The following is a 27,855-nucleotide window of genomic DNA, read 5'->3' as shown; positions in this document are numbered from 1 at the left end:
CCAGACTGTGGGTTGTAGCTCTGCCCTCTGACCTCCAGCTCTGCTGGGTTCAAGAGAAGACATTTTCAGCTTGTTCAGCTGTTTTTGCTCTAAGGATGGGAGTGATGACTTGCAGCCTCTTTACACATTGGAGCTGAAACCAGAACTCCCTCAGTACATTCCTCTTGAATGAATAAGCACGGTAAAAGGTGTGAATAAGCATTTGTGGAGGGAATGTATTAAAGAGAGGATGAAGCCTGCGTCTGGCTGGTGTGAGAAGTGGAACACTAGATAGGGAATATAGTGGGATAGCAGATATTTGCGAAAGGGAAATTAAAAAACAAAAACAAAACCCTTAACAGAGATTTCTGCAGAGCGCCTAGGTGGCTCATTCGGTTAAGCGTCTGACTTGGGCTCAGGTTATGATCCCCAAGTGCCCAGTTGGAGCCCTGGCCCACATTGGGCTTCCTGCTCAGTGGGAAATCTGCTTCTCCCTCTCCCTCTGCTCTTTCTCCCTGCCACCCCTGCTCGTGCTCTCTCTCTCTCTCTCCCTCCCTCTAATAAATAAATACAATCTTAAAGAACAATAACAGAGAGTTCTGCTTAGTTCTGAATACTTGCTCTGGTTATCTTTCTGCACTTTACAAATCTATTATCAGAGTTATGGGGGGGGGCGAAATAAAGTAAACCATAATCCAGGAGCTCAGGATTGGTGTGAATGCTGGCAAGACAACTTTTCATATCTCCTTTCATTTGAAGATACCCATGGGTGCGCCCCCCCCCCCCATCAGTGTCAGCCAAGGTGGTGTGACTGCCCTGTTTTTGTAACCTCTGGAGTGCAGCGGCCTGGAGGCCACCGTGGTAAGATCTGAGGGACCTGGGAGCAGCCTCGGACTGGAAAGATAAGACAGTACACTTTACCTCCTGGGGCACAGGCATGGGTGGGAGGCTCTCCTGCTGGCAGCTCCTTCTTAAACTTCTTAAATGCCTTCTACACTCCTCCTTAAAAACTCCATTCATTTTCTGTTTAAAAAAATAATTGAGGAAGGACCTTCAGCAGCAGGGTGGGAATTCCCAGGAGGATCCTTCCCACCTCTCTGTGAGCACAGCACTACCAAACAGCAAACACAGTGTGGGAAGAATAACACAGTCACTCACTTGGGCTTCAGTTGTCTTATGGGTAGACTTAAAAGTGTGGACTAGAGGGTTTCACATTCTTGGAGTCTCCACTGTTGTGTGCTTCTAGTTTTCAAGAGGTTGACCTAGGCAACCTGAAAGTTCACCCTGGCTGCTCCATTCATTTCACAATAGGTAGTTCTCATTCTCGGGGAACTTTTCTGGAGAAAGAACTCTTGATTGCCTGTCAGGAGTTGGCTTCCATCCTGTCTTATCTTGGGTCACCTGCGACAGGCCTGGGATGTCAGTTTGCCCTGTGGTTGCTGATTCAACTCTGAAGCTATAGTACTTCTTGGAAACAAATCAACTTTTGAGAGTTCTGAGGGCTTTTTTTTCATAAAGCTTTGTAACAAATGTAGGTGATTTTTGCATGTTTTGTTTTTTTAGAATAATTTCCCTCTCATTTCTTTTTCAATAAATTCTTAAAAAAATAAATTCTGATTACAAAAGAGTACGTGTTCATTGTTGAAAATGTGGAGAATGCAGAAAATTACACCATCTGTGATACTGAATACATAATAAAAATTGTTAGTAAGCCTATCATTCGGAGATAATTGCTATAAACACTTGGTATGTTATGTTATGGGCTTTTTTCTCTACATTTACATGTATACTTACATTTTTTATGGAAAATTGTAATATACTCCTTTTAATTTCCTTTTTGTCTCAATGTTATAGTATAAAAAAATTTCCATGTAATTAAATGTGTATAAATATAAATATATATTCCATGTAAATAAATATATATAAATAATATAAATATAAATTAAATTTATATATGTAATAAATATATTAAATATATATACTTATACACACATATGTATACACACTGTACTAGCCTTTCTATACACACCATTATATATATATGCACTATTCCTCTGTTATTTTATTCAAACAACATAGTAATAGTTGCATGGTGTTGTATATTTGGGACTTTTCAAATTATGAACAACCTTGTAAAAATCCAAGAAGCTAAATTCCTCTATCAATTTATTATTATTTTATGAATAGAACTTGCTGGGCAGATAATGTGGATCTAAAACATTAAGGATTTCAGTGAATTTTGTTAAATGATATTTCTGGGGGAAAAAAAAGAACTTTAGCCATTGACTTTTCACCAACAGTGTACAACAGTGTGTTCCTTTTGCCTCAGACTGGTTAGATGAATTTTATCTTAAAAATAAAACCTTTGCCTATTTTGAATGTGGAAGATGACATTTTAATTATCCTAAGATGAGTATATTTGATTACTAGTGGAAATGAACATTTTCCCCCCTCTTTTTCTGGTAAAGAATAACATTTAAGATAGAATTACAATTAGTTTTGAAGTTACACATTTTAGACTGGTTTTATGAATAAAACCTTTTCATTTCTGTCATAATTACATAATATGCTTGAATATTGTTTGTAACCACAGTTTGCTGAGTACTCTGGTACATATTTCTTTTAAGTGATTCAGCAAGAAAGCATGCAGTCATAAACTCAGTCCCTTAGAAAAATAAATATATCAGATAATTATTCTCTGTGGTTCACAAGGGCAGATTCTGTGTACAGTTCCACAACTTGGGAACACTGAACAAAATCATCTCATTTCATTCATTTGACAAAGATTTACTGAGTTCCCACCACTGCTGTAGATGTGGACAGTCTTGCATGAGTCAGTCATGGTTCTGTGCTTGCAATTCTAGTGCAAGGAATAGATGACCCAAAAAAAAAAAAAGGGCAACATACAAATAAATAAATATTTATTTATATTTATTATATTTTAATATAATAAATAAGTAATACAATAAATATATGATATATTTATTATATAATATAATATATATATTTATTATATCATAATACAGAATGTGAAGTCTTAAACAAGAATCTGTTGAATTGGAGCATAGCAGAAGAGAACACACTTTACTAGTTGGGCAGGATGCTCAAAGAGGACTTCCCTAGGATGACATTCAAGTTAACACCTAAAGGAGACGTGTGATAACCCTGATGGTAGGAAGGAGTTCAAGGGCACAGAGATGGATAGTGGCCAGATCATTTGGGGCCTTGCAGGGTACAGCAAGGAGGGTAAGCTTTGTTCAGAATTCAATGGGAAGCCACTGAAGAGTTTCAGGCAAGAAGATGGTGTGATCCTTCATCTATCTTAAGATGACCGTGCTTTGTTGCTGTGTGTAGAATAGAGTAGAGATGGAGTGCTTGAGTAAGAATCTGTTGCAGCAATGTAGATGAGAAACTATGGGGGCCTGAGGGAAGAAGCTGGACACAGGAGGAGGAATAATCCTAGAAACATGGAGTCACACATGCATGAATTTAACTGACTCTGCTGACTCCAAATCCTTCCCATATCCAACCTCACTAAAAATGGGACTCCTCTTAAGAGAGGAAGATGGCAGTTGCTCTGTGGGGTCGCAAAAGTAAATGCCAACTGGAAGCAGTCACCGGGTTCTTCCCTATAATTTCTCAAACATGGTAATATGTGTGTCTTATTAAACAAGGTTTAGATTCAAATCCAAACATCACTGAACACCCACCGTCAGACTGTGTTCTAGAAGCTTTCATATATACCCTATTTCACCTGCTATGACTGAAAAATAAAGCCATGCTTAAGTTACCACATAAATAAAGGAAATTTGATTTACAAGAAACCTATTCATTATTCTCTGAGCACTCCCTTCCTTGGAAAGTAAGACCTCTTGCATGCATACTTTGTCCAAATGAGTCAGTCTTGTTTACTTCTGTTATGCTGAAAAAAAAAAAAATTGAGAAGTCTGATCTGACTGCCTAAGTTTCTCACTTCTGTTTTTGTGAGGCTGGTACAGAAAACAGTACAACCAGCTGTCACACCTAAGGACCTCCAGCCACTGCACAGACCCAATTACAACTAAAGTGACAAATATTTTAATTAACAGAAAAATAACCATTTTTCTTACGGAACCCCAAGGTCCAAGATGGTGAGTGAGAACAGGATATAACACCATTACTTTGTTCTCAATTGACCTTCCCCTAAGATCAGACAGGCCCTGGCATTGCCCTGGCTTTCCAGCCCACCCCTTTCCCTCCACCTCTACCAACACTATCACCATTATGGTGGATTTCTTCTTGAGGGCCATTATTGTCCATTTCTAACACTTAGCTTCTTCTGAACCATCCCAGCACATCAAAAGGGTTACCATAACTTGAAACACCAAAGGGAAAGAGCCAGGATTTCTGACTGATTAGGGAAATCCTTAGTCCCTTTGTTAAGATTTTCAAGAAGAGAATATCTATTTTGGACATTTAAATCTATGCAGTGGCTCTTTAAAATAGCAGGTGGAAACTCTGGGTGTCAAGTTCAAGAGCAGCAGATGAGCTTGAGATTTGGCGGTGATGGCTGTCTTGGTAGTTGAGTCACAAGTGAGGATGTGATGAATGCAGAGAAGATCTGAGGAACTGGACGTATAGTACAGTTTGAAAAGCAAGCCCACCAAGGAAGCTGAGAAGAAGCTCTTAGGGTGGTAGAAAGATACAAATGTGTCATGGACCCCAAAAGGAGAAAAGATTTCAAGAAGGAATTTGTTCTACAGCATCCGAGATAACAGAGGTCAAGAAGCCAAGGACTGAAGTCAGGTTATAAATTTCTCGGATATATAAAACTTATTCAGGTCTGTTTTGGCATGTTATTGATCAAGGTTATATGATTGGATTACATTCCCTTTCAACAATTTGTGCTTGGAGTTGTATAATTAGACTTTTATCAGCACAGTACTGACAATCACCTGCTAAGTAGTAATCGGTAAAATGAAGGTCATTTCATCACATCTTACTCTGCTGATTTTACCAGAAGTGAAAAAGCTACTTTCCACTTAAAATATTCTGTTTTGGTTTTGCCACTTTTCTATGGCACTTCCCTGTACAGCATGGGTTCTTCTGAGTTCGGTATATCTATTCACATAGCAGGTAATGACCCAATTCTCCCACACTTTTTCCCAGAATACTATGAAAACATTTTGAACAACATGATAGTACATACTCTGGTCTCTACTTAGCTTGGGCATATCATTTATATATTTAGTTCACTTCTTTTCTCTTGAGTCTGACATTATTAACGTACTTCTTGTTGGACCCAATGTGATCATAAGCAAAAATACAAATGCACATGATTTCAAGTGTCAATTTCAGAATATGCTTACAATAAAATTTCTTTGGTTCACTGAACTGAAAACACAAAAATTCAAAATCCTCCTGGAGACCAGGTGACTTATGTTACAGAACACGGCCAGGGAGATTATGCCCAATCCATGGACACTCCTCCTTTCATGCCTAGACCTTATTTTTGATTTCTGTCTTTAAGAAGGCTTGAGTGGGAACCCATGAGGGGCAACAACAGCAGTAGGTGAATAACAATTACTGGTCTGTGATGATATCCATAGACTTCGTTTTGAATCATTTTTACTCCTTTCATATATTTTCATCTTTCCTAAAAAATAAATGAGCGTTTCTTTGGTAATTAACTAGGGTGTGTTAACTTTTTTTGTTTCATCCTCAGCACCTAGTAGAGTGACAGATTCCAACTGAGAGTTGGTAAATGTTTTTTAGCTTAATACACACTCAAGCACTTTATATTATTTGGGGGGGGGAGGAGGAAAAAGGCTCGCATAACAAAAATTATCACATTGACATATGCAGTGGAGAGTAAATTAAGAAGGCCTGGCTCTCTCCACGTGTAAGGGCAGGGAGAGCAAAGTATGGAAGTACATTGACTGCTAATTGTTCCTGCCCATAAGACAGAGTATCTCTTAAATGCCTTTTCCTTTCTCTTGATTTTCATGAGAAATCACAGCCTTGGGGACAAGGACCGCATTTAGAGCTAATTGCTGACATTACTTCCTCTTTCTGAGTCTATGATAGGTTTTCACTTTTTCACATGGCCCTGTGGCTTGTTTGGACCAATCAAATGTGAGCAGAAGTAGTATGTATCATTTCCAGGGAAACCTGTAAAAGCTGGTATCAGATTCACCATATTCTGTTTTCTCTGCCTTGATGCCAGTGATGATGTTAAGATGATGGCTTCATCAATCTGTGTCCATGAGTAAAAGTGATAAGGAGTAAAGTTTTCCAGTGACTGAAGATGGACAGGAAGATCAAGAGATATACCTTTGTTGTTTTAAGATACTGAGATTTGGGGCATGACCTTGACCTGCTTGATTTTATAGACCAATCACCTGAAGTGGTCATTTTCCTCCTATTTCAACAAGAGGGTCTAAGTGGGCTAAAACCATTAGGAAGTGGATATGGCTAGCATGAAAAATAGATATTTTAGTGGGAGAATGAGATTATGCTGTGCTTTACAATTCTGAAAAGCATTTTTGCATAGGTTATTTCATTTCTTCTCTCTTGTGATCTTGGAAAGTCATCAGATCTCTACCTCTCCCTTCTGGACCAACACTCCTTGGTCAATCGACTGCTCTCCCTGCCCATCCCACTTCTAATGTGCCCCTAATTTAGCACTTAGTACAGTGTACTGCAATTTTAAAATATAATCTGTCTTCCTAGGAAACTGTGTTCTCTTCATCTTTGTGTACCTTCTCTCCAACCAACACCCATGCCTCCCTGTTTCACACTCATGACAAGAGCTTCATAAATGCTCACTTGAAGAAGCTGAGAAGTGGCAGGTCCAAAGTTACAAGTAGCAATCAGGATTCAAATCTAAGACTTCCTACTCAACATTCTAGGGACTTAACTAGCATTTACTTAGCATGAAGGAAGAGAGCTCTGACCTCTGGATACTGACCTCGATGTTGCTATGAGCTCCTCTGGACCACCACGTTCTGTGGAATAAAAAAAGATTTCACAGAATAACATCAAAGCCATTCAATCACCATGGTCAAGAAAAAAACAAAACCACTCCACAATCTTGTCTGAACACAGACCAGGAACATTGCTTAAACTACAAAAATGACCCAAACTGTCTACTACAAGCTGCTTCTTCATCAGTTATGGCTTTAACCTCCAACTAGTGTTCACTACTTCTTACTAAGGATTAAAGATATCCAATCATAGAATCATCCCCAGTTCTTGACAGCATCCAATACAGTGCCAGGCTTCGCCTTCTTGAACGCTTTCCACAGTCGCACAAGCCCAAATTCCCTAACCAATTCTAACACCGTTACTGAGATACCCCATTGTTCCCCCATTATGCCTGTCTCCTCCTCACCAGAACTAACCGAACTTCAGGTGTGTTCTGGTGGGCTTGTTGGAAGACATGCCCAGTACCTCCTTTGCTCCAGGGCTATGTTGTACACACACATGTTGAGGGTTTCATCAGAAACCCTCATTAGGTGTGGGATTGTAACGCCCAGTTGATAAAGAAATGGAGGTCCAAGGACATGAAATAATTTGCGCCAGCTCACACCACCCGGAAAAGCCAGAGACCATATTTCAGACCCTTTGCGAGGAGCACTCTCTTTCCCCTACCCTCCATGGGAGCTCCCCATCTTCGGCGTTTCTTAGGGTACTTGCCCTGCGACCCGGATGCTACGGAGAACTGCACCCCAAACTTGTTACTTTTGCAACTGGTCTATGTGAAAAACGATATTCCGGCCCAGAGACGTTTTCCCATTGCAGAGCCCTGCAGGGAGCCGCTGGAGCTGCCCAGCTGCCAGCAGCCGGGAGCCTGCAGCCGGTAGACGCGGGATCAGCCTGGGCCTCTGGGGCCGGGCTCACGAGAGTGACGTTGAGCGGACCAATCCCCGCGAGGGCGCCAGCCACGGGGCCCAATAGCAGGAGAGCCTGGCGGGACAGTGACAGCAACGCCGGCGGCAACGCCGGCACCCCAGCGGCCCCGCCTTCACCGCGGGCGGTGGTGGTCGGCGGGCGGGGGCAAGTCTTTACCGCGCACAGGACCAGCTGTGGACCCACAGACCCACCCGCCGGCCCCCGGACAGACTACGGACGGCGCAGAGAGCAGCCGCCGGTGCCTCCCGCAGCTCCCTGGGACCGAGTCCGCAGGGCCACCGAGGAGCTGAGCGACGGCTGCGCAGAGAACTGTCGCCGAGGCCACTCTGGACGCAGGAGTGCGCTTTCAGTGGTTTGCTTTAGAATGAGAGCTTGAGTTTCCCCGACAGGTGCATTTGGTCGAATTCAACGGAAATTCCCCTCCCTGTCCCTGCGCGGAGGTGCCGATCCGGCGCCCCACCCAGACGGCGGTCAGTGTCCCCGGGGCGTCCCGGGCTGCCTCGGCCTCGGGAGCATTTGCTGCTGGGGGGTGCCCTGGGAGCACAGAACACCCCCCAAAGAGAAGACAGCCCCCCGAGAGCCCGGGCCCCCAAAATGACCGGACCTGCTTCTAACCTGGCAGGAAGACTGTAACCGTGGGGTGAGTTTAAACGAGAGAAAAAAAATCCCTTTACGATTGAGAGCTGCTTTTTAAAGGCCCCCTTCCTGTCCTGTTAACGAGCCGCAAAATAACAATAACAGTTGCGCAACTGTCGTGATCTCAGAGGAACCTCGCTGTTTCCCTTATGAAAACCGGCTGGCAGTATACAGTGTGGGGACTGTAGTGAGATTATTCCAAATGAAAATGAGTGACAACTTATTAAAACTATTTTAAGGTGGCATGAGTCCTAAAAGGTCCTCTTAAAAATAGTAAGTACGACAGTCTGAGGTTTACTGCTACCCTATTCCAAAGTAAAAATTAATCTCTTAGGAAGTGCTTACTGCTTTCTACTCCCTAGTTTGCCTGTTTACTCCACAAAATTCCTCTAACATCCCCGTTCTTTTTCATAGAATTCAGCTACCTACCCAGGCAATATGAAGATTTTCTTTGTAGAACCTGCCATTTGCCTTAGTGCATTTGCTATGACTTTGACCTCTCCACTGACAACACAATATGTGTATAGGAGAATATGGGAAGATACAGGCAACTACAGTTTTGTATCTGATAGCAATACTTCTGAGTGTGGAAAAAACAAAAGCAGCCCCATTTTCGCATTCCAGGAGGTAAGAAATTAAGCTATCCCTGAAGTGTAATAAAAGGGGAATGTGTAATGGGGTTTTCAGTGAAAGAGGGCATTGTGCTCATCATTCGTTGATCTCTCAAGAGTCATCTCAAAACTCTAAAATCCCAAGTCAAGAGCCTTTATTCAGTTCTCCTGTTTGAAGTTTCATGACACCTTGATACCCCCTTCTTCTGTGACATTGGCTGTTTTCTGAGAAAATTTCATCCTAATCTCATCTCCCCAGTGGCTGTCCCCTTTCTCCCTCCACCACCACCCCCAGCCCCCCAAAAGCCTGAAGGTTGGACCAAGGCCAGGTGGAAGGAATACTGGGTGGCCTCAGTGGAGTCAAACAGGGTGCTTCTGCCTTTCCTCTTTACATGACCCAGTTTTCAATGACCCTCGGAATGTAGCCTATCACTGAACACTGTGGGCCCTGGGGCCAGTGTCCATCATGGGCTGGTCATAAGGCAGCATATGTCATTCCTCATTTACTCTTACCAGATCAGCTCTGACTCTCAAATGTTGAAGACGAGGTTATCTGTGGAGGAGAGCACTCACTTTGGTGCTGAGGGTACTGAAAATGTTTAGCCAGACATTACAGAGCCTTTCCTTCTGTCTCTCTAGCCTCCTCCCCCAAATTTTTATTTAAAACAGGAGGTACATCGCCATTCTCCTGCTCCCTCAGACAGTTTTTATCAAAGTCTGCCAGTGTCCAGATGCAAAGGTGATGCATTCAGATTTGGAATCCGCCCCCCCCCCCAAGAAAGCCTTAAAAGCAGACCACACTTACAAACGTTGAACTGTTCCCCTAGAGGATATTTAGTAATGGCAAAAGAGAGCCTTCCCAAATCAAAGAACAAGAAGAATTTAAGGGAATTCAGATCACCTGCCAGCTGGCCCCAAGATTTTCTCCTCAGCAGAAGAGAATTCAGGTATGACTGGAAGGTGAGTCTGAGGCCTGGAAAAAGTGGCAAAGGGCCTAGAAGGAAGGCTCTAGCATTTCCGGAGGTGTTCCCCAAGGTGTCAGGTATAACCTCACTGGACTGAGGCCCGGCTGTTTGGCACAGCTTCTGCTGTTCCTCATTTTCTCTTTTCCATGGGAGAAATTTTCTTGGAACTGATAATTACTGGGAAGCCATGCAGACATCAAGGTTCTGGCCTAAAGTGAGGTCATAGAAATAGAAGGGCCAAGGGTCTTACCTCATGGTTTTGTCTCCTGACTTCAAGAATGTTTATCATTCCCAGGGAGTGAAAAGGTTCAAAAGTCTCATCAGTTTCTATATTGGATTCTGTGCTTTCCTTCAACAGATACCCAGGAGCAATGGGAGGGACAAAGGGGAAGAGGACATGAATGTCTGGAAAAAATCTCCCATCCTGGCCCTCCTAGAGTAAAGGGAGACAGGCTGTGGTTCAGTCACCTTGGTGGCCTCTGTGACTGTGCAGGTCACATGACTATTGGGCCCTGCTGGCCTTACCTAGTTGCTGAGAGCCCCCCCCCCACAGCCCAGAGCAGTGGTCTCATCTTAAAGATTTTTGCTGAGCGTTTAAGTTGATTGTTATTTTATTAATTGTTTTTTAATTAGGCTAGTATTCAAGAGAACATACTGCTCTAGATCCCCTCCCTTAAAGTCAGTGCTCTAGAGCTACAAGTGCTTTTTCTTAGACTGGGGAACTAGAAAGCACCACCGTCTCCACCCATAACCAAGACAGGTCAGGTGGGCCACTCACCATTAGCTCCTCAGGAAGGAGGAACACTTCTGCTTCCCAGGAGGCACCACCATCACCTTCAGCAGTTCCTTCTGGCCCCTTTTCTGGACCCTGCTTCTGCTCAGTATAAGAATATTCTCTTACCTCAGGCGGCTGGGTGGCTCCATCAGTTAAGCATCTGCTTTGGGCTCAGGGCATGATCTGAGTCCTGGGATCCAGCCCTTGCTCAGCGGGAAGTCTGCTTCTCCCTCTCCCTCCGCCCCCCACTTGTGTTCTCTCTCTCTCAGATAAATAAAAGCTTAAAAAAAGAAAAGGTTATTCTTTTACCTTTAAATCCAAGACAAATGCTCCCTGTTTTATGAGTGTCCTCCTCAATTCCCAGCTCTCCTTGGTGGGTGCTGACCACTTGCTGACTAAAAGAAGTTTAGGAGTTTGAGAACTGTTCTTATAACCCTAAAAACAAAATTTCATAATACAGGGTCAGGCCCTAATAAAATAAATGATTTTGGGGGGGGTTCAGGTTTTTCTTTGCCACTCCCCCAAAGACGAATTACTTATAAGAAGAGTGCATAACACAATAATGTATTGAACTTCTTACTGTTATACTGTTATTTATTTATCCTTCTATAAAACAAATATACACATGGGCACATGTATTGGAATGCAAGATAATAATATACATTTCAGGGTTCAGATATGAAGAATAAACTGGGCTATTTCACTTAACATTTTGAAAGTCTGTATGAATAGAAGTTTTATTTTTCAATCCATTGGGATTGAGATATAGATAGATAGATAGATACACTCACACACATACATGTCCCTATAAATATTGATCTAATCTGTTTTTCAAAACTTTGAGTTTTCTGAGTCTTGCGACTATAAGGTACACCCACATACTTCTCTTGGATAAGATTAGTCTCTAAAGGATGTCTTAACAAAATGGCAAGTCTCTGGGAAGGAAATTCTTGGCTGAGGAAGAAGAGGTAGGGATTCTAGGCATGTTTGTCGACTTTTGCAGAGGAAGGAATTTTTAAGCCCCTTCCCAGATTAACTGACTGGTTTTGAGGTATTAAACTGACCATTGTGGTCTGTTCTCTTCAGGTACTCTCAAGATAGGGACCCTGCTGTTTGAGGGGACAAGTTGGCATTAACCAGATCATGAAGTTGTTCTTGTTCAGTAATTTATTTATAAACCTTTTTTTTTTAAAGAATTTTTTTCAAAGATTTTATTTATTTATTTGACAGATAGAGATCACAAATAGGCAGAGAAGCAGGCAGAGAGAGAAGAGGAAGCAGACTCCCCGCTGAGCAGAGAGCCCGATGCGGGGCTCAATCCCAGGATCCTGGGATCATGACCTGAGCCAAAGGCAGAGGCTATAACCCACAGAGCCACCCAGGCGCCCCTATTTATAAACCTTTTAATAACTAACACAATCCCTTATTACCAGCAGATAGGGACTATTTTCTACCTAATTGTAATTACACATTTTAGCCTATGAAATTGTGACTTTTTAAAAACTGATACTCCTTTCCTTAAGTTATACCTGTCTCTATCTTGTCATTCCGTTCAATCTTGACAGGAAATAGCACTTCTTACTCTGATTTCTCTCGTCTACCCTTATCTAATATATAATTATTGTTCTCCGAGTGTAAGAGGTATAGTTTGCACACAGGAGACAGAAGCCAGGATGTGGGGGAGGGGTGGAAATGGGAGGAGGAATCCCAAACTGGAACATCTTATTGACAAGTTGATTAAAAGATAACTGTTTCATTTACTTCTTTATTCAGTAAGTATTTACTTGCTGGCTTTTATATCCATACAGACACAGAGATGTGCTCAGGAAGCCTGACCTAGTAAAAATGAAAACAGCCGAAGTTGATGAAGCACTAATGTGCAATAGATCTGGGCCGTGTGCCTTATATTGACAGAGTGACTCGAAGTGTAACTCTCAGGAGAGCCTGCAAGATAGGGACTCTGGTTACCCCTCTTGTCAGATGAAGCTATCAGGATGAATGATTTGGTCAAGATCACACACAGCTAGCGAATCGCAAGGCCCATTTTACTTGCTTATTCATGTATCCATGCTCCTAGTATCTAGGGCGCGCTCTGTGAAGCACTGTTGTTGGAATGGTGATACTGTGGTGAAGAAGACAGGGTTCCAGCCCTCCTGGAGCTTAGATTGTAGTGGAAAGGGCACCGAGTGCACAGTTCAATCAAAGGAATTCATCCTGTTGAGGGGTGGCAAGTCTCTAAAGAAAATATAGCCAGACAAGCTCACAGAGCACTGGGTGAGGGTTAGTTTGGTTGCTCTGAATTGTGTGATTAGTCAGAAGGCTTCTGAGGAGGTGGCATTTGAATTGAGGAAGTGAGCTGTGTGACCAGCAGGCAGAGGGAACAGCAGGCACAAAGGCAAATAGCATGGGAGGTTTGAGGGATGGCACGTGGCTCAGGGGAGCGAGGAAGTGGAGATGAAATCAGAGAAGTCATGATGCTGGCCACCCACACCATGGCAAGGAATTCGGATTTATTTTTGCATAAGGAAAGCCACTGGGGGATTTTGAGCAGAGGAGTGACATGGGCTGATTGTTTTTAAGGATCACTCTAATGTGATCTATGTGAAGAACTGATGACATCTGAATCTAGATTGACCTGACTCTTAATCCTTACGCCAAAGAGTGTAACTGGGAAATGGTAATTGCCATCCGAGAAGGTTCAACAGAAGGAGAGATTACATCTGTTTGGGCATTTCAGGGAAATCTGAGTGGGACTTGACTATGGACTATGCCTATAACATAGGGTCCTGGGGGAGTGAGTGTAGATAATGCAAAAAGAGTGGGGTTGGACTGCATCTCGGTGGTCTCACGTAACAGACAAGGAATGTGAACTTTCTCCAGCAGGCTGTGGGCTGAGCAGCTCAGAGACATGCTGCTGGTGTGTTTTGGCAAGACGCTCCCACCATTAGCGTGTATGATGTGCGAAGTGAGGAGGCTGGCATCATAGACTGCACTGAGGGGAGAGCCAGCTAGATGCTGGGGCAGTCCAGGTGAAAACTATAAACCCTGTCCTCCCAGGGGCAGCTCTCAGACTGTGAAGAGGTAAAGGACATGAGAAGCACTGGGTATTGGTGGCCCTGGGTGAAGGGAAAGGCCAGAAACAATGATGACTGAAGTTTTGAGTCTGAGTGACAGAACATTCCCTGACCATATGAAATTGCTTGCATTGTTTGACTACATAAAAATAAACGCAGGCTCACTCTTTAAAAAAAAAAAAAAACAAAAAACAAAAACATTAATTTCAGTATTTGATATCTTTGTGGTTCATCAGCTATTTTAGGGTGCTTTCTAAATATTACATGAATCTATTTTTAAAAATGAGTTTAGTAATCCCTAGTAGAAAAATGACATACTATTTATATAAAATTTGGAAGATACAGAGAAAAGTGGCAAACAGGACATGCTTTTAAACCACCCAAAACTCTTCCCACCAAATAACTAGCATAATGATTATAATGTCTTTCAGTCTGTGTGTGTAGCTGGTGGCTTTGGTCTTTGGCAGAGTCAGGTTTATTTTACTCCTCAGTTCGGTTCATGGCATGCTACCATCTTTAGTCAGTGCAAAGCTGCTCTTTGGGTTTTATCTTATTTTTTAGTAAGTAAAGAAATAGATTAGAAGAAACTTATTTGTGGATACACATAAGAACAAAACCGAGTGCTTCCTAAATAAAGGTCTATCAAATATGATATTTATATATGACACTCATTCGCCTTTAAGTAGACAGAAAAATCTATCACAGGTAAGGGTATTGCTCTTGCTTTCAGCAGTGGGCATGATCTCAGTGCTAAGCTGTTTAGAGAAGACAGAAAAATCATTATATGACTAGTTCTGGATGTATTAGGTCTGTGGATCTCTATATAAGAAAGATACACACCAGTACACAATTTTCTGTTTGTGAGTTCAAGTCCCCACCATGGTACTTGCATATGACACCTGAGCTTTGATTACTGTACTGCCTCTTGGTATTTGCTTTGTGAACTGGATGAAGATTCAGGCTGTATCAAACCCACGTTCCTTATTGGTGACCTACTAGAAAGGTAAAGAAAAATATGCACTGGAATATTTCTGTGAATTTGTCTATATTTCTGTAAACACATCGTCTTCTTTTTTGTCTCTTTGCAGGAAGTTCAGAAGAAAGTGTCTCTTTTCAATCTGCAGATGGACATAAGTGGATTACTTCCTGGTCTGGTGTCTACGTTCATACTTCTGTCTCATAGTGATCATCGAGGACGAAAATTCCCTTTGATTTTGTCTTCTGTTGGTGCTCTAGCAACCAGTATTTGGCTCTGTTTGCTTTCCTATTTTGCTTTTCCATTCCAGCTTCTGATTGCATCTACCTTCATTGGTGCCCTTTGTGGCAATTATACCACATTTTTAGGAGCCTGTTTTGCCTACATAGTTGATCAATGTACAGAACAGAAACAAAGAACAATTCGAATAGCTATAATCGACTTCATACTTGGACTTGTCACTGGATTGACAGGACTGTCTTCTGGCTATTTTATCAGAGAATTGGGTTTCGTGTGGTCCTTTGTAATCATTGCTATGGCTCTTACTGTTAACTTGATTTACATTTCATTTTTTCTTGGTGATTCAGTGAAAGAATCTTCATCTCAGAATGTTTCCATGTCATGTAGCGAAGGCTTTAAAAACCTATTTTACCGAACTTCCATGCTTTTTAAAAATGCTTCTGGTAAGCGACGGTATTTTCTTTGTTTGTTACTTTTTACAATGATGACTTACTTTTTTGTGGTAATTGGTGTTTCCCCCATCTTTATCCTTTATGAATTGGATTCACCACTCTGCTGGAATGAAGTTTTTATAGGTTATGGATCAGCTTTGGGTAGCGTCACATTTTTTAGTAGTTTCCTAGGAATATGGCTTTTTTCTTACTGTATGGAAGACATTCACATGACCTTCATTGGAATCTTTACCACCATGGGAGGAATGGTTATGACTGCTTTTGCCAAAACAACGTTGATGATGTTTCTAGGTAAGTCACAAATGTAGCCTTAGAACTTACCATGTATTTATGTTTATACCAAATGAATTTAATCTGTTGGGTGATACACTTTCAATATAAAATTCTCTAACACATTCTAGTTCAAGTAAGGCATTTTGTTAAAAGCCACTTTGCCTGAAAGTGAAAGCCAATTTGCTTTTTAAAAAAGCAATTCACTGAATAACCACAATTTCCCAAATTTGCATACTTGCCAAAAAATTGTTTTTGAGGAACATTCTTCTTGTGAGTCAATTCTTTAAAAGAGCTTTCGCCAACTTGAATATTTCTTGAAATGCTGAAGGTTGGGGCACTTGGGCGGCTCAGATGGTTGAGCATCCAACTCTTGACTTTGGCCCAGGTCATGATCTCAGATTCATGAGATGGAGCCCGGCATCAGGCTGTCCACTTGTCCGCTAAGCAGGGAGTCTGCTTGAAATTCTCTCTCCCTCCCCACACCCGCCCCTCTCCCTCTCTTAAAAAAAAAAAAAAAAGCTGCTAAAAAAGCTACTTTCCATAAAAATTTGAAAAAGCATTATCTAAAGTAGATTCAAAAGATTTGTAAAATTCATGTGTATTGAATATATTCAAGAAAATTCTTTAAAGACAAGATTTTGCAAATTGATCCTTTCATGAATTGGCTTTTGATAAATCCCTTTTTGCCAAATTAGGCTTCTTCCTTAACTAACTGTTCCAGAAGTGGCTTCTGTAGGCCTTGAGTGAGATGCTGCATTTGAAAGAACTAAGGGATCTATAAAGTGGGACGTAGAGAAAGGTCCAATTCCATCTTTTTCTACAAAGGCACTATCAACCTCTGACTACCTTGCAGGGAAGCAGGGTGACCAAAGAGAATTGGGCTTAATATCCATTTATAGTACCAGGTGATCTGGGCAAGTTACTTAACTACTCCAGGCCCTCATTTGCTCATCTGTAATATGGGCACAGTAACACAGAATTCACCAGGTTATAATGAATATTAGAAGAGATCACTGTAAAGCACTTAGCACAATGCCTTGTATTCAGTAAATGTCAGTTCTCCCTGTCTCCCTTAGAGTTTCCAAGACCAAGTAAGTTGATCTATGTGAAAGCACATTGAAAATTATAGAGTCATCAGCAAAAATAATATACTGCTATTTTAGCATATAACTAGAGATGTTATTGACTATTAGGGGCCCATAATGTAGGAGGAGAAGCAATCTGTGTTCATGAAATTATTCCACATAAAGATGAAGAAGCAGAAAGATAAAGAACAAATTTATCAATACGTGCATCAAACTAATAAAAGAATGTGGAGGAATGCCAAGTCTGAAAAAGGAGAAACAGAAAACTAATGTGAAAAACTAAGTCACACCTCGCTAAATGAGAGTTTGCTACAATAATCAGGGAAATAGTAGATCAGTCCCAGCTGGCAGATTATATAGATTTGGACCTCAAACCTCCCTGAACTCGTTCTGAGCACTGAAATAAGAGGGTAAACAAAACTTGAACTGGTCTGTCTACAGGCTACCTGTGTATTCATTAAACAGAAGTCTGTAATTAGTTACTTCAGTCTTTAGGTGCAGTGAGTTAGGATGCTTAGAGAGAAAACATTTCACATTGAAAATTGACCACAGGTTTTTGGATTTAGCCTGTGATTTCCCACCATTTCTCTTACAGTGAGGCTGCCGTTCCTTTTCACTATCGTGCCACTCTCTGTTCTACGCTCCATGGTATCAAAAGCAGTTCGTTCCACTGAACAAGGTGAGTTTAATCTGCCGAAGGAAAATCATGAATTTACAATCTGTACCAACTCAAATCTATATATGACCTTTGTTTGGTTCTTCAGAATATTCTACAGCCCTTTTCCTGCTCAGAACTTCTTTAGAACTAAGTGGTAAGTTCTGTGTTTGGAAGAGGTTTATATTAAGGCAAGGCTGCCCCTGGCCCAGGTCTCCTGCTTTGGAGGGCTTGCTGTGGCCAGACCCTGCCCCAAGAAGAGAGGAGTGCTCAGAGCTAGGCAGATGCTGACTGGGAGCCCACCACACCTACCCCTTCTAGACTACGTTTTGGGTACCAGGACCCCTGTAATTCTCAGCCAGATAGCTCTGGGTTCATGTCCGTGAGGGCCTGACTCTTTTGCCTAAAGGTGGAGTGACCCCATTGTGCTCCCCCTTTAGACCATAGGGTTTGCCTCTATGGGTTTGCTCAATCCCAGGACCCTGTGAGATTATGACCTGGACTGAAGGCAAAGGCTTAACCCACTGAGCCACCTAGGCGCTCCTCAAAATGGGATATTTTCGTGAAATGTTATAAACTTTCAAGTAATCAGAGAGGGGAAATACTGCATAGGGTTTCACTAGCCTTTCACTATCCCTATTACCTTGAATAAGAAAGGAGAGAAAACTAGATTTGGGTAATTATTTTGCAGTCTCTGCTCTGTATAGCTGTGAAGCTCCCAGCTAAAGCCACCCCAGATGACCTCTTATCTGGTCACTACCTGCACACTCCTTGTGATTATAAATTGGAACACCATAAAAACAGACTTAACTTTAGAAGTCTATTGAATTTTTTAAAATAAACTAACCTGCACTTATTATTTAATCCAGTTTATCTATGGCGACTGTTAGACAAGTTGAACTGCTTGTAGAAGTTAAGCAACAAGCAAACCCTACTTTGTAATAGTGTTGCTGTTTATGCCAGACAGACATACCACATGACCAACTTCTGTCAAGAATGGATTTAAGCCATTGCATAATAGGACTAGAACAATCCAGTCTTCCATGGCACTGTGCCTAGCTGTAGCAAGGGATCAGAAATATAAGAAAATAATAACACAGTTAGATAGGGAGGAGTATTTCCTCCCAATTAAACTGAACTTCATGTCTTATCATAAAACATGGAGATAGTATTGTCTTTATGCTACTTGCTAATTGGTAACTGGGCTCTTGAATTAAGCTTTTATTCATTCACTTGACAAATATGGATTAAATAGATCTACCATGTGCCAGGACACATTGTTTACTGCTGTGTACAACAGTAAACACAGTAGATGCACACTTGACATGAACAGAGCTTTCGTTTTAGTTAAAAGAAGACACATATATGAAAATACAGTATTCTTCAGAGCTATGTTTATGTTTTTTGAACATATGTTTTGTGACCTGTCATTCAATGAAGAATGAGAAACAACCTATGAGAATATATACTAGGGTAAAAAAAAGTTTAAACAGATAAAAATCAACACACAGCACAGCTACTAGACTAAGACCATGGGGAAAATGAGAACATATACATATGAGCCATAATCCAGTTATGAAAGGTGATCCTCAAGCTTGCCTTTTCCTTCTCTGTCCAATCAAATACAAGTATTTACGTGATTTGCATTGTTTGTAAGAAAAATACATTACCATTTACCATGGAGAAGTAAACTTGGCAAAGTGAGGAAGAAGCACAATGGCTTAATCCAAGAGCCTGCAGAAGCTCCACAGGAACGTATCCTGGGGACATCATGGAGCGTGGAAAACTGTCACAGAACTTTGTATCTGGTGATGCTAAATTTCACAAAGAGGAAGAAAGGTATATCCTGTCTAGAGGTTTAACTGCTTGGTCAATGTGGTCTTGGATTCCAGACAAAACTAAAAATCGGTAGAATGAATGAGCCCTTTTCTATGATTATGAGCCTGGACTAACCATGCAGCCACATTGTGCTTCTCGAATAATGTTCCAGGGCCTACTGCCCTCTCCCAAACGTGGGAAGAGCAAGCATGACAGACAGCAGCAGTCTCCCCACTCAGTCTTGCCAGCCACTTCTGAATGGAGGCGGTTTCAAGCAGGGAAGGCAGAAAAGAATCACGCAGCATCAAACCATGGCATAATGAGAACACAGAAACTTAAAGAGTCATGCAGAGGAATCTTGTGGACTGGATTTGTTGTCACTTTCAGGGGAGGGCTCAAATTCAAACTGCAGAACCTATATGCAATCATCTGTCTTTCTCTGCAGCTGTCACTTTTGCCAGATCTGAGAAGCAGATGAAAAGAATTGCTTTAACTTTCAAAAGGCCCCAGGGTGGAACCTTTGCTGGTGGGAGCCACCTGAGCATATCTATATGGAGCATGTCACAGATGTCCCCAGTTTAGGGATAGAGTGGGAGATAATCTTGAAGAACAATGGTAGCTGTGGCTATGTGTGCGGCTGTGTAGGGAGAGGAGACTGTGGATTTCAAATGGGTCAGCTGCTGTTGCCTCTTAACTTTGCCTTACTGACTCCAAACTGTTGTGTTTTCAATATCCTCACATCCTCATATTAGGTCAAGGAGTACTGGTGACCTCAGTTTCTTCACCTGCAAAATGGTTACCGGCTTCTCAGGGATTTAGAAAGTATAGCTTTAGCTCCCCAAGCAGTGCCCCACGTTTGCTTTCTTCAAGGAGGAACATTTTTTTTCTTTTCTTTTTAAGGTTTTATTTATTTGACAGTCAGAGATCACAAGTGATCTCTCCTGAGAGAGAGGAGGATGCAGGCCCCTGCTGAGCAGAGAGCCCAATGTGGGGCTCAATCCCAGGACCCTGGGATCATGACCTGAGCCAAAGACAGAGGCTTTAACCCACTGAGCCACCCAGGTGCCCCAAGGAGGAACAATTTCTCCCTCATTTTGTTTATTGTTTTCTTACTCAGTCATTTCCTTTTCTCCCTCCACACCCCAACTCCACACAGGCACCCTGTTTGCTTGCATTGCTTTCTTGGAAACACTTGGTGGAGTTGCTGCAGTTTCTACTTTTAATGGAATTTATTCAGCCACCGTTGCTTGGTACCCAGGCTTCACCTTTCTACTGTCTGCTGTTCTGTTACTAATTCCAGCCATCAGTCTATGGTATGTAATTATTTCTAATCATTTTATCAAAGGATAGGCAGATTAAGTGAATTCCCTAACCTCAAATTACATAAACTGTTAAAGTTGTTAAAAAACAAAATTCAACTGAGTAACTTTTTTTTTTTTAATTTATTTTTGTTTTAGAGAAAGAGTGAGTGGGTGGGGAGGGCCAGAGCGAGAGAGAGCCTTAAGCAGGTTCCATGCTCAACGTGGAGCCAGATGTGGGGCTGACTCTCACAACCCTGAGATCATGACCCGAGCAAGAACAAGGGTTGGATGCTTAACCGACTGAGCCAGCCAGGCACTCCTCAACTGAGTGACTTTTAAAGATCTAATTGGCTCTACTAATTGATTGATGAATTAGGCAGCATCCCATTTAGCAAGCAGAGGGGAGCTCTGCAGAGCTGTGCTGAGCAGAAGGTTTTCACAGAATGGAGGGTGGATCAAGAAGTTATTAGCCAAAGAGCAGAAACAATTGTTTCAGGCAAAGTCACCTTCCCTTAAGGAGAAGAGCAGGGGGTCTTATCGGGTGGATGACCCTGTCTTCCTCTGGGGGATGGAGAGGGCTTATGTGGCAGGGCCACTGGTACTGATCAGAAAACTCTTGCCTGAGTCGTGAAGATTCTGCTTCTGGGAGAGGTTGGAACTGCAGTTAAGTTACATTTTCAGTCCAGGTTTGGTAACTTGGCCTACCTGATGCCATTTTGGGCCTGTGGTTTTCTTTTTAACAAAGTTTTGCCTCAGAATGTACTTTTCTCAATAACTTTTAGACATGAAGACATCTATTGATAATGTTGGAAACCTAAGAAGAAAGAGACAAATGACAAGGCTGACCAGAACTAGGAGAAAGAAAGACTGGGTCAAACTATAATTAGCTACCCCATCTCTTTAAATATGAACAACTGATTAAATTAGCAATGAAGAATACATACATGTATATATATATAGAGAGAGAAAGATTCAAACTATGATTTCCTAGAGTATAATATCCTCTGAGGGTCAAAGATTACTATAAGTCTTGGGTTGATGACAAGAGCAAGTAGTGTACACTGAATATCAGGAATTTTCTTTCTAGAGAGTTGGCTTATTTAATGACTCCCTTTTTAAAGGTAAATACCCAAATAAATACAAAATACTAAATTCTATTTGTGAATAGTACACAGAATAAGAAGACCAAAGTCATACACATAAGAGAAATACTTATATCTCCCTTTGCCTTTTGGTTAATGAGAAGTATGATCTAACTAGGTTAAGTGTTTGCTAACATGCCCAGGCATCAGAGTCAGCACATTCTGTGGGGCCAGCACATTGAGCTGAGAGTACACCACCTTTTCTTCGCTGGGCTTTGCCCATTCCACGTGGCTAAGAGCATAGTGCAGTGATGGGAGTCAGTAGCAAGTGGGGCACAAAAGGCATCTCTGCTTTCTCCTGAGCACTGGGGTGGGCTGGGGTGGGGTGAATAAGGGTGAAAAGTACCAGTGTACTCAGGCCTTACATATTCTGCCAAGACTGTGAACTCCTTAAAGGACTGCCCTACATTTACTCATAGTAGGACCGCAATATGTATTATCTCTACTGAATTTTGACCCCTAGATCTGTGTAAGAGTATAATAGTATTTACAATTCCTCTGTAATTTTGATGAAAAGTTATTTTTACTAGGTATCTTTTTAAAAAAAAGACTATTCACCTATTGAACTGGCAAAATTAAAAATACTTGTTGTGCTAATGAGTACACAATGAGACAATCTTACACATTGCTGGTAGTGGTATTATTTGGCACTATCATTTTTGGAAGGCAATTCATAAATGTATATCAAAAGCTTTTTTAAAAGTTCAAAGTATTTGACCCAGTGATTCCTTTTAGAAACATATCCTAAGGGAATGGTCAGCAATGTCAAAAACTTATATACAGTTGACCCCTGAACAACAACGCAGGTCTGAACTGCATGGATTCACTTGACATGCAGATTTTTTTCAACATATATAGTACTGTAATGGATTTTTCTCTTACAATTTTCTTAATAACATTATAAAAATATTATTATAAAAATATTATAAAAATACAGCAATTATATATGTTATATGTATTAATACATATATATAGAGAGAGACATATCATATATGCATATATATAGACATACCAAATACATGTTAATAAACTGCATTATGTTACTGGTAAAGCTCCCAGTCAATAGTAGGCTATTAGTAGGTAAGTTTTTAGGGAGTCAACAGTGATATGAACTGCATGGTCACCCCAACCCCTGCATTGTGCCAGCGTCAACTGGTATAAAGATGTTCATTAAGACAAAAAAAATTTTTTTAATGACCAAAATGAGAATGATTAAATAAATGATGGTGCATTCATAGCATGAAAAAACTTTAGTAAGAATTGGGGAGTAGAAAAATGGGTAATTTTAATTTTATTCTTCATATATTTATGTATATCTGTTATGAACACATATACAGCTAGCTAAAAGATAGTTATCCTTTTAATACTGTTTCTAATGTAAATGTAGATGATCTTCTGAGATTTTTTTTAACCCAATACTGTTCAATATTTTTTTTAAGATTTTACTTATTTATTTGACAGACAGAGATCACAAGTAGGCAGAGAAGCAGGCAGAGAGAGAGGGGGAAGCAGGCTCCCTGCTGAGCAGAGAGCCTGATGCGGGGCTCGATCCCAGAACCCCAGGATCATGACCTGAGCCAAAGGCAGAGGCTTTAACCCACTAAGCCACCCAGATACCCCTATTCAATATTTTTAAAAATAAAACTACATGCAGGGTGCCTGGGTGGCTCAGTCAGTTGGGCATCTGTCTTCAGCTCTAGTCATGATCTCAGGAGATCAAGCCCTGCATCAGGCTCCTCACTCAGCAGGAAGTTGCCTTGTCCCTTTGCCCGTTCAGCCCCCTGCTCGCGCACTCTCGCAAATCTTTAAAATAAAACTACATGCTTTTTTTTTTTTAAGATTTTACTTATTTACTTGAGGGGTAGGGAGGACAGAGGGACAGGGAGAGAGAATCCTAAGCAGGCTCTGCACTGAGCACCAAGGCCCGACACAGGGCTCCATCTCACCACCCTTCGATCATGACCAAGATCATAACCTAAGTCAACCAAGAGTCAGTCGCTTAACTGAGTCACCCATTCCAGATGTCTTCTTGTCCCAGCTCAGTTACAGGTACTGAATATGAATTTCAGCCATATCTATAGTCATAACTACTTTTTGTGGACTATAGGATAAACAATGGGACAGATGGACATTTTAGGTACCTGAAAGAGAAAAAAAAAACTGTATATTTTTTATTTTCAGAATGCTATGCATAGTGAAGTCAGCTAGACTCAAAATGCCATTACGTTCCGTCTACATATAATTTGCATAATTTATTGGAACCCATATAATCAGGGGAAAGATAGAGTATAGGTTATTTATTTATGTACTGCCTTCATCACAATTTTAAAATGTCTTGTTTGCTTTTGCAGTGTGGTCAAATGCACCAGCTGGAATGAAGGAAGCTATGTACTTCTTACAGAAGAGGAATCCAGTGAAGACACTTCAGAGAGATGATTGTGATAAAAAAAAAAAATAACTGAAAGTACACATCATATACTCTGACTTCTGAGGAATGTAAACTGGTTCCATAATCAATATTTCATGACTAATCAATGTTACATGTCCTTTCTTCTAAGCTGAACAGTGAGAGAACTAGCTCTTGGCTCTAGCTTCTTACAGTATCATGCACTTTGAGCACTCTATGAGTATCATGTGATAGATTTCCATAGATAGAAGAACAAATCTCAAAACACTTCCCATTTTTGGATTTAGGAAAGAAACTGAAACTTCACAGTATAAAGAGGGATTAAGAAACTTGACATAATAAAAAGCAATAATCTCCTGACATACTCCAGTCTCATGCTGGGACCAAGGAAGGAGAACTAACTCTATACCTCAGTTTCTTCATCTGCAAAATGGGTTTGTGACCTCTTGAAGATTTCAAAGGCTTAACTGTTCAAAATTATGATGAATGATTCACTGACAGGAAAATAATGATAAAACATTCAAATATTTCTAGTACAATCGTACCTCTGCTTGGATAATGCTTTGTTTTCTAGAGCCCATCAGTGAAAGCATTTAATGGATTCAAAAACCTTAAAATGGAATCACTTTAAATGACACATATTTTCACTTTTCCTAATATGTTTCATCAGCGACAGGCATGATAATAATTAGATAGGTAACACGGGGTCACTGGAAAAAAAAATCATAAAAAGTTGTTTATAAAAAAATGTAAAAACTGAGCAAACAATCAATCAGGAACTAATATTACAGAGCCAATATTCATTCCTTACTTTTTATCAAAGAATAGCCATTTCTTACTGCCTTAAACTCATCCTGAGACCCACCCTAGTCCCTGAAAACACATTCTTTCATGCCTTCTGTCTTTCTATATGCTGTTCATTTGCCTTTCCTCCCTTGGGACAATGAAACTTGATTCTCAGCCAAAACACTGCTTCCTCTGTATAGTCCTCTTGACACTTCTTCCCTACTCCTGTAGTCCCCCCAATCCCTGCAGGGTGCCCACAGCACTTTCTGTATACTTCATCCTAGCATCTTCCATTGTCTTCTAATATTTGTCTTCCCTACTTGAAATGAGCACCTTGAGGACAGGGACAATCTTTGATTCCTCATTTTATTTTTCTCCTCAATAAATGTTTGTTGAACTAAATACAAAATTTTGTTTTTACTTGTAAAAGTAATTTAAAACTCCATATTTAGTAATGTGTCGTGTGACACTTTTAATAATGTGTCATGAGAGTAGCCACTGGTATCATGCCATAGCCATTAAGCCAGCCTGAAAAATATGCTAGCCTATACACTTTTTAAATTGTTTTTTTTTTTTTTACCAGTCCCTCAATGTCTTTTATGTTTTAAGTTACCATATATAGTAATGCAAATGCCTTGAAGTACAACTAGATGATTCTTCCTAATTTCTCTTGACCATGGATAGAGTTTTCCATTCGACAGCACTGCTTACACCTTTTCCTGTAGGGTAATCATGATTGCTGGACTAACCAAGAGCACTCAGTGTAAAATATTATAAATGTTTATTTCCAAGACTATTCCTTTTAAGTCTACCTAATGTCTCTTGGAAGCCCAGGTAAGAACTGAGTGCTTTCTATATATATATATGTAATTTTTTCTCCCTTCCAATGCTCTTTCCACACCAAAAAATATTTTATGGCTTGCAAAGTGTTCCTCTGTATCAACTTACTATATACTCTCTTAATAACTCTGACAAAGTAGATATTCATTTTCCTCATTTTACAGACAAGGCAGGTAAGTCTCCGAGAGACCTGGCCAGTTATTCAACTACTACTAAGCAGGAGCATCACTCAGAGATGGTCTTGGCCCTGCTGAGATTCTTCATAGCTAAGGTATACATGTTACAGATTGTAAATCCAAAGGAAGGTGGAATATGAAGTGCCCCCCAACACATCAGCACTACTGTATACAACTAAACTGCCTACGATATTGCCTTTTTTGTGGTTAGACATGATGGTCTATAAAGTCCCTTTCAGCTCAACCTTCCATGATTTTATACTCTTCATCTAAACTGAAGAGATTATGGATGGTGTTATTTCATATAGATAAGAGATAAAGAGATGGGTTTGTATTTGGGCAAAAACTATTTGAAATGTGGTAAATCAGGGCATTGGACTGAGATGGCCCAGGGTAAAAATAGAGAATGAAGGAGTTTAGTCATTTCCAAAATACATATCCTAAGATACGGATTAGTAAATGTGATGAAGACTAGAGAAACACATAAGCTGATCAGGGTATATAATCAAGCCAGAAATGAAAAAGAAAAAAATGCCACCACCTAATCTCCCATAATGTGACCTAATTACCTGATTATCTGAAGGAAGAATTAATTAAATGATTTGTCTCTGTAGAGTCCATATAAAGGGAACAAAGAGGAAATTCATGTTCCTTTTTATCCAGCTCTGTACAAGGGGGGTTAGATCTACAATATCTAAGAGAAATGAGTACTCCTATCACGACAGAGGGAGTATTTCTATGAGGTTAGACTATTCAATAGATTCATTTATACCCCGCATTGCACAGCGTCAAGAAATCCCTTTTCTCTTAAAGAATCAATCCCATTTACAATTGCACCCAAAAAATTGTAAGATACCTAGGAATACACCTAACCAAAAGGTAGAGGATCTGTGCTCTAAAAACTACAGAACAGTTACAAAAGAAATGTGTCTTATTGACACAAAGAAATGGAAAAATGTTCCATGCACATGGACTGTAAGAACAAATATTGTTAAAATGTCTATGCTACCCAGAACATTCTACACAATCAATGCAATCCCTATCAAAATACCATCAACATTTTTCACAAAGCTGGAACAAATTATCCTAAAATTTACACGGAACCAGAAAAGGCCCTGAATAGCCAGAGGAATGTTGGGGAAAACAACAACAACAACAAAAAACCCAAAAACTGGTGGCATCACAATTCCAGACTTTAAGCTTTATTACAAAGCTGTAATAATCAGGACAGTATGGTACTGGCACTAAAACAGACACATAGATCAATGGAACAGAACAGAGAACTCAGAAATGGACCCTCAACTCTATGGGCAACTAATCTTCGACAAAGCAGGAAAGAATATCCAATGGAAAATTGGACAACCACATGTAGAAGAATGAAACTGGACCATTTTCTCACACCATACAAAAAGATAAACACACAATGGATGAAAGACCTCAATGTGAAACAGGAATCCATCAAAATCCTAGAGAACATAGGCAGCAACCTCTGGGACCTCGGCTGCATTAAATTCTTGCTAGACATGTCTCTGAAGGCAAGGGAAACAAAAGCAAAAAGGAACTATTGGGACTTCATCAAGATAAAAAGCTTTTGCATAGCAAAGAAAACAGTTAACAAAACTAAAAGGCAACCTACAGAAAGGGAGAAGATATATGCAAATGACATATCAGATAAAAGGTTGGTATCCAAGATATATAAAAAACTTATCAAACTCAACACCCAAAAGACAAATAATCCAATCAAGAAATGGACAGAAGACATGAATAGACA

At 40.6% G+C, this 27,855-nt stretch overlaps 1 protein-coding gene and 1 long non-coding RNA gene across 3 annotated transcripts; one reads left to right on the top strand and one right to left on the bottom strand.

Annotated features, from left to right (window-relative positions):
• Positions 1–906: 906 nt before the first annotated feature.
• LOC101684791 lies at positions 907–11,067 on the bottom strand. The gene is made up of 3 exons (XR_001176716.2): positions 10,335–11,067; positions 6,929–6,965; positions 907–1,002 (listed from the first exon to the last, which is right to left on the bottom strand). It is a non-coding gene; the product is annotated as an uncharacterized LOC101684791 (long non-coding RNA).
• SLC46A3 (solute carrier family 46 member 3) lies at positions 7,928–25,477 on the top strand. Of its 2 annotated transcripts, XM_004774820.3 has the most exons (6): positions 7,928–8,512; positions 8,923–9,135; positions 15,022–15,892; positions 17,555–17,638; positions 20,589–20,745; positions 24,227–25,477. In XM_004774820.3, the coding sequence occupies exons 2-6, from the start codon at positions 8,947–8,949 to the stop codon at positions 24,309–24,311; spliced, it is 1,386 nt and encodes a 461-aa protein (XP_004774877.1). In that variant the 5' UTR covers positions 7,928–8,512; positions 8,923–8,946; the 3' UTR covers positions 24,312–25,477. The 2 variants fall into 2 exon arrangements, with proteins under 2 accessions (XP_004774877.1, XP_044925502.1); XM_045069567.1 differs by lacking the exons at positions 7,928–8,512; positions 8,923–9,135 and adding an exon at positions 12,185–14,936.
• Positions 25,478–27,855: the final 2,378 nt, after the last annotated feature.

Source organism: Mustela putorius, unplaced genomic scaffold, assembly GCF_011764305.1.
Source record: "Mustela putorius furo isolate JIRA1106 unplaced genomic scaffold, ASM1176430v1.1 tig00003942_pilon_pilon_pilon, whole genome shotgun sequence".
NCBI lineage: Eukaryota > Metazoa > Chordata > Mammalia > Carnivora > Mustelidae > Mustela > Mustela putorius.
Note: the sequence above shows the minus strand (reverse complement) of the source record. Positions and strands in the feature narration are given on the sequence as shown.

What these genes read in the sequence shown, in the direction of transcription:
- SLC46A3 (XM_004774820.3), top strand. Translation starts at nt 8,947, where the DNA reads ATGAAGATTTTCTTTGTAGAACCTGCCATTTGCCTTAGTGCATTTGCT. An exon ending in AACGTTGATGATGTTTCTAG is followed by an intron (nt 15,893 to 17,554) that starts GTAAGTCACAAA and finishes TTTCTCTTACAG; the next exon opens with TGAGGCTGCCGTTCCTTTTC. An exon ending in ATTCCAGCCATCAGTCTATG is followed by an intron (nt 20,746 to 24,226) that starts GTATGTAATTAT and finishes TTGCTTTTGCAG; the next exon opens with TGTGGTCAAATGCACCAGCT.